Source organism: Ochlerotatus camptorhynchus, unplaced genomic scaffold (genome assembly GCF_037179485.1).
Source record: "Ochlerotatus camptorhynchus isolate MF236.1 unplaced genomic scaffold, CSIRO-AGI_Acam_v1.1 ptg000609l, whole genome shotgun sequence".
Classification (NCBI taxonomy): domain Eukaryota; kingdom Metazoa; phylum Arthropoda; class Insecta; order Diptera; family Culicidae; genus Ochlerotatus; species Ochlerotatus camptorhynchus.
In genome coordinates this window covers 268,251-278,269 of record NW_027041089.1, presented here as the reverse complement: position 1 = coordinate 278,269, position 10,019 = coordinate 268,251, and the positions used below count along the sequence as shown (strand labels likewise).

Sequence of the window (10,019 nt, the reverse complement as noted above, 5' to 3'; positions counted from 1 at the left end):
TGAGTTTTGCATTACAAAATTCAACGTCGCAAAAATCACCGTTGAGTTTTCAGGCTCAATAATTCATTTATGTATATGTTGGCGCTATTTATTGTTATTACTATTGTTTGTACATCAGGGGTTGGAAAACTAACACAACATGCATAAGCATGCTATCAATTTCCTTTAGAGATGATTCTATAAGCTTAAAGCTGGAATGATTTGTTGGCTTTCTGAGTTCAGAATCTCAAGCGTGAATTTTGTTTTCCGCATTCGCAAGCGAGTTTACTCTCGCGAGGAGGCTCAATGAATGAGATTTGAGAATGATTTTCTGAACACTGGTAAGAACTGAAATTCACTTTCCATTTCCCAGTTGGTTGTATTTTAACAAGAAAAACGTTGGCTGCTGTACATTATTCTAACTAATAGACGAACTAGCCAAAGGCTGAAAGTCTCTATAATAAAGATATACACCTGTGTTTAATATAAAAGCAGCGCATGCCGATTTCCATACAAAATGGTTAACTTTGACAAGTTGTAGCTTTGTTCACTTATGATTAATTGAGCTGAAACGTTCGCCACAGAACTATAAATATGTTCAATTTTACGATTACAAAATACCACATTTTTGGAAGCACCTGCCAGAAAGTGAGACACTAGGTAAAATTGTTCAAAATAATAGTTAAGCGAACGTTTCAGCTCAATTGATCATAAGTTAACAAAGTTACATCATGTCAAAGTTGACCATTTTGTATGGAAATTGGCATACGCTGCTATTATATTGAACACAACTGTACATACACGATTCTAACAGGATGTAATAAACATATCCTAGCAGCACACTTGTCGTAAAACGGTGCGACTTATTTTAGTCACAACCAAGTTGCTGTAACTTTTCGTGACGGAAGTGTGCAACTTGGGTAGGTCATCCATGATTATCATTACATTCGTGATTATTCGTGATCATAAAACTTCCACCCATGCACTTCCACACTAATCTACACTCTAGCTAATCCCAAAAACACAGAACTCAGTATCTATTTAAATTTTCAGAACTATTAAGTTTCAACCATGTTGTTAATACCTCTTTCGTTCAAACTTTCTGTTTTCTTTCTTGCTTTTGTTTCGATGAAATGTAAAATATGTGCAGTCGACAGCAACCCTCACTACACAAAACAATCATCTACATTTGGGTGAAAATGTAAATACAAACGGCAACGCCAGCGATCTGGTTGTAGGTGCGCTGCGACATCAGCGCGATTTGTTCAGTGGCTCCCTTGGCATACCCGATGTCACGACACGTGTGGGCAGTGTAATACACGCATTCGAAACAATGGCCCGCCAACGGCAAGCACTAGAAAGAAATGCCGGCGAGAAACCGTACGACTCTACCGTGGGCCCCCGGTATCGCTCTCACAGGGCCAATGTAAAAAGAGTTAATGACAACCGACATAAAATCATATTGCCATCTCCTAAAATATCCCCATCCTCAACCGATTCCCTATCCTTTGTACAGCAATCATTCCCATCGAATACCTTCAACCAATTCTTGAACAACAGCAAACACAACAATAATAGCAGTAGCAGTAATAATCTTCATATAAATAACAATAATTTAGGACAGTATTTTCTCCATTCAAATAATCATAATAGTCATAACCAGGCGATGCCGAGAACGACTTTCCAGTCGAACGCTGGCTCCGAAATCCATTATAATCTGGCTAACGATAATGAATCAAGCAATTTCGATTCGTTGAATCTGGACGATGATTACCGTAAAAGCTCTTTTGGCAAACAATCAAAACTTCAACCGACCACCGTTTCGATTGGTACGGTCGGTCGTAATCAACATTTAAATGATGCTACTACTAGCACAGCCAACAGTAGCTCTAACTTGCGCAGTTCTTTTCAACCAGCAGGAGACACTGAACATAACAGCTTCAGTAGAAACAATCCGAACGTATTTTTCAACTCGGCGCCACCGCCACTACCCCAACCGCCGGCAATAGCATCCCAGGTCTCGGAAAAGGAGACACTATCCTCGCCGGCGGCATCGGCGACAAGCATTGGGGCTGCAAGGACGATAGTGGCGACGACACCGACTACGACGACAACGGTAGCGTCGCCGCAAACGTCAGCATCTACCATGCGCTATTACAACCACGATAACAACAATAATAATAATAATAGTGGCAATCGTCGATCCGCCCGAGCTTCTGGCGTCGGCGGCAATCCTGCGAATGACGATAACGATGGCGATAACAACACTAGCAATGACAAATTCCTTCGCGGTACCACTGTCAGTCAATCATTCATCAAGAACGTGAAGAACATGCGAAGAAAGTCCTCCTCGTACGATCTGCAAACTGCCAATGCTAGTCTAGGGGGAGGTACCGCAAATTCCTCATCCGTCGGTTACAAGCAGAAGAGCGGAGCGTTGATGACGACGGGCGCTAGACACCTTTACCGACGTGCACCGAAGGGTCCTGGGGCCTCTGATAATGACACTGATGAATTAACCACCACCACCAGCAACATGACCAAACCGAAAGAATCTGCTAACGTCGACAGTAATCGTGGTTCAGGTAAGCGGAAAATGTTTCAACCTCGAACGTTAGATAGGGCGGAAATTTGATGATTAAGTAAAAACTCAGCCATTAGTCTAGAATGTACTGTCGTAAAAATCTCACAAGAATGTACTCGAATTACTTTAATTGCAACCTCGTCTTTTTTTTACTTCGACTGCAATTTGTACAAACGATTTCACAATGACCGAACTAAAACACTAAGATGGTAATTACTTTTAGGCGAAAGAAACTCAAGTGTCATAAAATGAACCAAAAGGAAAAGATGAAAGAAAATATATGCTTTAGAAGGTGAAATGTAGCATTTAAGTATTTTCCCGTCCCTCTGCCAGCCAACATCCTTCCGAAACCAACGCAACCATTGGTGAAAGGAAAAATCTCGTTATGTTTAATATTGAAATCGACTCACTTTAAGCTCCATTATTGCGTTAAACTCTTTGAGCACCAAACTGAAAATGAACTCAACACTTTTTTTCAAAATTATGTACCTCGGAATCTACTCATCCGTTTTCTGTTGGTTTTGTACGGTTGGAAAGTTTATTTATTTAGCTAATATGTTAATCGCCCTAATAAAAAAATACCATATACGGATGATAACCCAAATCATAGAAATATTTCACAAATTGTTTGGATGAACACGACTGGAACACGACCATAAAAATTTTATTAGGGCACGCTACATGTTTGTGATTTTGTTTTTAAAGTATGTCATTCGATTACCTATGGCTTTAAACGGATAATGTGATTCGAATCAAGCCCATAGGTTGTATCGTTATCGAGAATTCATTAAAAACGTACCATGTAAATGGTGAATCAGCGGCGCTAACCGTGTAAAACAAAATTGCGTAAAAAAAACGTGTGATGAAAGACTTGAGCGTATTTTTATTAGCTTTGAGGGAAAAATATGCAAGGAAAAATCAATCATTAAATTTGAACTTGCTCAATTGACTTGATAAAATTTTAAATTCCAAAAATTAAACTAACAATCATACCAACTACATACCATGTGGCATAACCAAATGGGAACTAAATATCTTTCCATTTTTATTTTGGTTTGGTGCTCGAAGAGTTAACCATTCGCGTTGAATTTATTGGTTAATTGTTCCCTTTACAGGAGTTAGCAAATTGAAAATCTCTATTACGGATGAAAACGAATTAAATGGAATAAATCAAACACAAAAGTACTTCCAAGCTGTCATCAAAAAGACTTTATCATATACAAAAGAGTTGAACCTGTTTTTATGTTAGTTCGATCTCATCAGCTGTATAAAGAATAAAATCAAACATTTGTTGCAGAGAGCATTTAAGGAATATGCATTTTTAAATAGCAAATGAAATCATCATTAACAACAACAGAATGAAAAATATTTTATTAAAAAAAATATTGTTAAAATTATCACTGTAATGTATGTACAATGGAAACGAAAATTACACAAACCCGTACACTAAACATACACGGATAGCTGAGTTTGACATGGTTGAATCAAAAACAGCAAACGGAAATACTAACAATCAAAACAATGTGAAATATACGAAACGTGATGCAAAAAATAAAAATAAGGTTGTTTTATTTAAGACAAAAAATCACTATCTTATTCAGGTAAGTATTTTTATTTTATACAGGCCAATCACAGAAATTCTAACAATATTAAAAAATAACAATGTTTCTGTTCTGAGATAATGTTTGACCGAAAAATACATCTAAATACAAATAAGGAAATTATTGAATTAAAAAATATTTATCATAATTATCAAATATTTGTGTTATTTTAACGATTTCGTTACGGATGGATCATATACGCTATGGTTGGCTGTATAAAATCACAAGTAATGATTAGTTTGGTACCATGCATCAATTATGTAACGTAATGTAATGTATTTTCCTATACCTGATGCATTACTTGTCACAGAATCTTATGCTGCTCTACCCCCTTAGAGCGTGTCATATTAAATGTATCATCCTTTTCAGCAAAGTTGTGCATATATGAAAGGACAAGTTTATGACCAAATTTGAAGTCCTAGATGATGATATGGTATGGAACTACCACTCACTATAGCAAAACAATTGTAGGTAGACTGTGGACTATCCTCGCTGTTGTTAATAACCTACCATTGTATGAAGGGCCAAAATCCCAAACAACACGGCTTGTCATAAAGAAGTTGAAAATACGTTTCAATGAGTAACGTATAGAATCAATATTACTTTAATATATATCATTAAATACATTAATACAACCTAAAAAGCGCAAGACGTGGAGCTTTTTATAACATGTTTTGGAAATGTCATAAAAACCAGCGGCAAAAAATTAAAAACAAAATGAGCATGGGATTATAGACTTATTACCTCTTAATTAGACCAACTCCGCTTGATAACGGTTTTATAATAAGTATCTATCATGTTAATGCCAATAGCATGAAAATTATATTCTCGTGCAACATGCCTTCGATCCGTCATAAAGAAGTTTTGTAAGCATAATGCGTACATTTAATTACCAGAGTGTTATTTAAAAGTATTTTCAACTACTTATAAGACATCCTGCACCTTTTCAGTTACATTCATTTATGAGATGTCATAAAAAAGAGTTTTCAACTTTCTTTAAAACAAACCTCCGAAAACCTCATAAGAAACTGTCAATCACTGCGTGAAGAGACAGTTTGGCTCAATGGCGCCGTCAATCTGGAAAGTACAGAATCTCTTCAAGAGCTTTATAAATTCAACTAAGATTGATTTTGCATACGACAAATTTTATGTGGTTTTAAAATAGTAAGATGCACGTTTAAATACTCACCCCATGTTGCAAAGGAATCCATGACATTACGATGATTTCGAAGAGCTCCCATTGATATGCTGCCACTACTTCCTTATCCGGTGTTAAAAACAGCACTCTCGTCTTTCGTTCCTCACACTGCAGCGTAAACCCCCATCAACTACGAAACACACTCTAGTTGCTCCAACTAGAGGGACCTCAAGAGAGAAAAAAGGACTGCGTCCACTTTCCATCACCAATCACTCGCGACGCAACGGCTTCAGTTCATCAGTTCTTCTTCTTCGGATTTCAAGCTTATTGCATATCGCATATTAGCTTATTGCGTGCTCTCAACTTAGTGTTCTAGATGCACTTCCACAGTTATTAATTGAGAGCTTTCGATACCTGTACCATTTTTGCATTGGTATAATTGTGTGGCAAGTCCAATTATACTTCTATGCCCAGGGAAGTCGAGAAATTTTCCAACCCGAAAAATTCCTAGACCGAACCGGGAATTGAACCCAGCCACCTCCAGCATGGTCTTGCTTTGTAGCTGCGCCTTTACCGACTGAGCTAAGGGAGGCACCAGTACACAGTCTGTAAGACGCAGCGCCAGCTCTTCACCGGCCGGATCAACTCGCGACCAGCCCAGACGCAAACAAACGCGTCTAATAGCGGCCACGGCACACTTCGATTGACCAGATTTGAAGTCCTAGATCGCAAAAACCTTATGAAGATGTTATATTTGAGAACATGGACAAATACGATACCCTTACTCATCTTTGCCCTTACTGTGTTACCTGTCTTATAACGAATATACGTTGTATACGAGTACCCCAAATACAACGTATGATTCGTCTAATTTTGCATAGCATTTGCAATGTAAAATTAGACGAACTATACGTTGTAGTCGTATAAGTCAGGTAACACAGTAGCATTAAACAAAGATATCAAATTAACAAGATATCCCACTATGCAATTCCTCGAACAAGTCAATGGATACACCAACCTTATGTGATCGCAGTGTCATCTGGTGAGTGCACATTGAAACTATTGGGTGACCAACTTCACCGCCAGGGCTCAATAACTGACAGGTGTCAGCATGACAGATGTCAGCGGGGACGTTGATGATCAGCCGATGGAAGTTCAACGTTGTCTTGTCACAAACCGTATAGCGCTGTTATCTATCTCTATAAATTACAAATAGTTAAGGGGGTCTAGTTTAATACATGAAAATCTCTGGTCACGTCCTCCTTCGGAAGGGAAGTAAATCCGTTGGTCCCGGCCCATATTCTACGCAGGTGTGGAAGCTGCCTTCCTGCACATTCGATTGCCGTCAATGGATGGCAATCGATGTCCGTCGGTGATTGGCACTAGATGCAGAACAGAGACTAATGTTTAAAAAAAGAAAGAAGAAGATGAAGAAGTCTGGTTTAATGCGACCCCCTTCACTCTTTCGAATTTATAGAGACAGATAACAGCGCCATATGATTTGTGACGAGACAACGTTGAACTGCAGAGTTGGAAGGAAACACGCACACCAACATCCATGCATGTACGAAGGTGGTTGGTTGAAGGTGGTCATTTTTTAGCCGTTATCACATAATTGAAGAGCATTCCAACAGCTTCTGGTGGAAATTGAACGGAACTTTCAGAAAATAAATTAAAAAAGGTTTTTTTGTCCACACCAATTTTATATTTAGTTCGCACTTTTATGAAAGTTCATTCTAAAGTCAGGTCTTTACGAAAGTTATTTATGAAGGCAGGTATGAAGTGTATTGATTTATCAGCATTAGTAGTAGTATTGGAGCTGTTTGAAGAATTAAGCCCAGTCCTTCTGCGTGAGAGGCACAGCACGAACCGCTGCGTCATCTGAGATATATTAAGGTTCTACAAAGGCACAGGTGACAAAGTCTGTGACAAAGGGTAGGTAATTTTGTGTTCTTCTTCTTTTTTAAATATCATTAAATTATCATCATTAGTTTACACATACATTCATACATTATGAATACGAAAACTTAAAACATGTATTTCATGATTTTAGATCGAAAATCCTGGTAAAACACATTCACTGTATTTACTTACTTATGTTCTTCGAAGTATAGCACAATTAAACGCAATCGAATACAAGAAACTCAAAACGACTGCTTCACAAAACTCTTGATGAACAAAATTTATCACAAAGGAAACCATTTCTACTTTATTGCTTTGCTAGCAATCGTGAAAGTATCATTGAAACAGCGGTGCCAGATGTATTGCCTCCAGCAACGAATTTAAGTTTATTAAAACAAGTAATTGCGAAGTCTGACTCATTAACATAGATGAGTAGATGTATTTAATGGTGCATAAATATCAAAAACTGAATAAATAAAACATAAACGACCATTTTAGACATTTTACCGGTCCAATTAAAAAAGTCACAGAAGATTGAATTAAACACTAACAGGAAAGATGGCAGCATTGCACGTAACCTGTAATTCGCTTTCCCTCTCATGGCGGTAAACTCCAACTCGGATCAACATTTCATACCTGCCTGATTGAAGGATGTGCCTTTTTGTTTGTTAAGGGTCGTATAGATTGACATCGACATCGACACCATAGCAGCTTGACATTCGTGATCAGGAATTAATCCGAGGATAATACCGGTTGGAGCTTAGCACCATCAGGGGTGTAAACACAATTTCATACAGCGAGGTCCAGCAATATGATTTTTTAGCCTACCTGTCCTCATGCACTAGGTATCCGAGCAAAGTCGGTTAACAAAATGAAAGCAAATCGATATTAAAGTGTGCAGTTCCTATCATAATGAAAACTCATTTTGATTTCAAATGTTGCGACATAAGTCTCATATCATATTGTGCTTTCATTATGCAGTCAAGTCTTTTTAAATGAAAGCAACTTAAGTTGAAGTTCTGCTGTTTACGTCTTGTTTAAAATTTAATTGAAATTCATCTGTCGTTGAACTAATGATTATTGTTTATTTGATTTGTTTAACACATTTTAGGTCATTCGTGACTTGCCCGGGGTGAGATTGGAGCCCAAGTCTTTCAGCTTCAGAAACATGAATGGTAACCATTTACTCCAAGCTCGTATTCAGTTAAACATTATGAATGCAAAATCAGTAATCAAATTGATTTCATTGAAAGCAGGATTAGTTTTCCGTTTGATTCAACAGTGTAAAATTTTGCTCTCATTTTCATTTCTGAGTAGACAATTGTCCATACATGTTTTTAATTTGTATGGTCTGGGGATAATTGCCACCCCCCTCAAACTCTGTCTACGTAGTTTATGAACAGCCCCAATGAATTTTACCAATACATTTAGAAAATGATGATCGAACAATATTTCAAAAAGAAGAAGTAGACAAATTATTCACCCTTTGTAGAACCTTAAAAGTGAGCTGTTGTCCCGCCTACTGCTTTAGTTTTCAGTTTCAGCTGACTGACTTGAATACGAAACACAACACTGTAACCGTTTAGTTACAATGTCCTAGGTTTTAATTTGTGCATGTTGTTTTAGGAAACTGTAGTGTTTGTTTAGTGTCAGTGTTGGGTTAGTAGGATTAGTAGGATTGTAGGTAAAATTGCTGTTATTGAAAAATGTATAAATTTGTCTTAGTACTTACCTTACCAATCAGGCTAAGGCCTTGTTGTCCTCTGCTGTCCGAAGAAGTCGTCTCCACTCTACTCGATCCATGGCCACAGTTCGCCAGCCTCGTAGTCTGCGAAGGGTCCGCAGGTCACCTTCTACTTGGTGGATCCACCTTGCCCGCTGCGCGCCTCTTCTTCTTGTTCCTGTTGGGTCGCTTTCTAGAACCATTTTCACTGGGTCGTCGTGCGGCATTCTTACGACGTGCCCAGCCCACCGTAGTCGCCCAATTTTTGCAATGTGGACGATGGATGGTTCTCCCAGCAGCTGGTGCAATTCGTGGTTCATTCGCCTCCTCCACGTTCCGTCATCCATCTGCACTCCACCGTAGATGGTACGCAACACCTTCCGTTCGAAAACACCAAGGGCGCGTTGGTCCTCCACGAGCATAGTCCAGGTCTCGTGGCCGTAAAGGACCACCGGTCTAATCAGCGTCTTGTAGACAGTCAACTTCGTGCGGCGGCGAATTTATTCGACCGGAGCGTCCTCCGGAGTCCAAAGTAGGCACGATTCCATGCAATAATGCGTCTTTGAATTTCTCTGCTGGTATCATTTTCGGCGGTCACCAGTGAGCCCAAATACACGAACTCATCGACCACCTCGATTTCGTCACCGTCAATCTGAACTCGGGGTGGGAGGCTGACATTGTCTTCCCTAGAACCTCTTGCTTTCATGTATTTTGTCTTTGATGCGTTGATGGCAAGTCCAATCCGTCTAGCTTCAGCCTTCAGTCTGATGTACGTTTCCGCCATCATCTCAAAGTTCCGTGCCATAATGTCAATGTCATCGGCGAAACCAAGGAGCTGGATGGACTTCCTAAATATCGTGCCACTCGTGTCTATCCCAGCTCTTCTGATCACACCTTCTAACGCGATGTTGAACAGCAGACACGAAAGTCCATCACCCTGCCGTAACCCCCTTCGAGATTCAAAGGGACTCGAGAGTGTCCCCGATACTCGAACAACGCACATCACTCGATCCATCGTCGCCTTGACCAATCGCGTCAGTTTATCCAGAAATCCGTACTCGTGCATAATCTGCCATAGCTGATCTCGATCGA

The 10,019-nt window shown here is 39.1% G+C and overlaps 1 protein-coding gene across 1 annotated transcript; it reads left to right on the top strand.

Annotated features, from left to right (window-relative positions):
* Positions 1–223: 223 nt before the first annotated feature.
* Positions 224–4,085, top strand: LOC135714102 (probable serine/threonine-protein kinase DDB_G0282963). The gene has a single exon (XM_065237373.1). It carries the CDS (start codon positions 1,313–1,315, stop codon positions 2,612–2,614), a length of 1,302 nt encoding a protein of 433 aa, XP_065093445.1. The 5' UTR covers positions 224–1,312; the 3' UTR covers positions 2,615–4,085.
* Positions 4,086–10,019: the final 5,934 nt, after the last annotated feature.

Bases quoted from the DNA above. Each gene is read 5' to 3' on its own strand.
- LOC135714102 (XM_065237373.1), top strand. From the start codon at position 1,313: ATGGCCCGCCAACGGCAAGCACTAGAAAGAAATGCCGGCGAGAAACCG.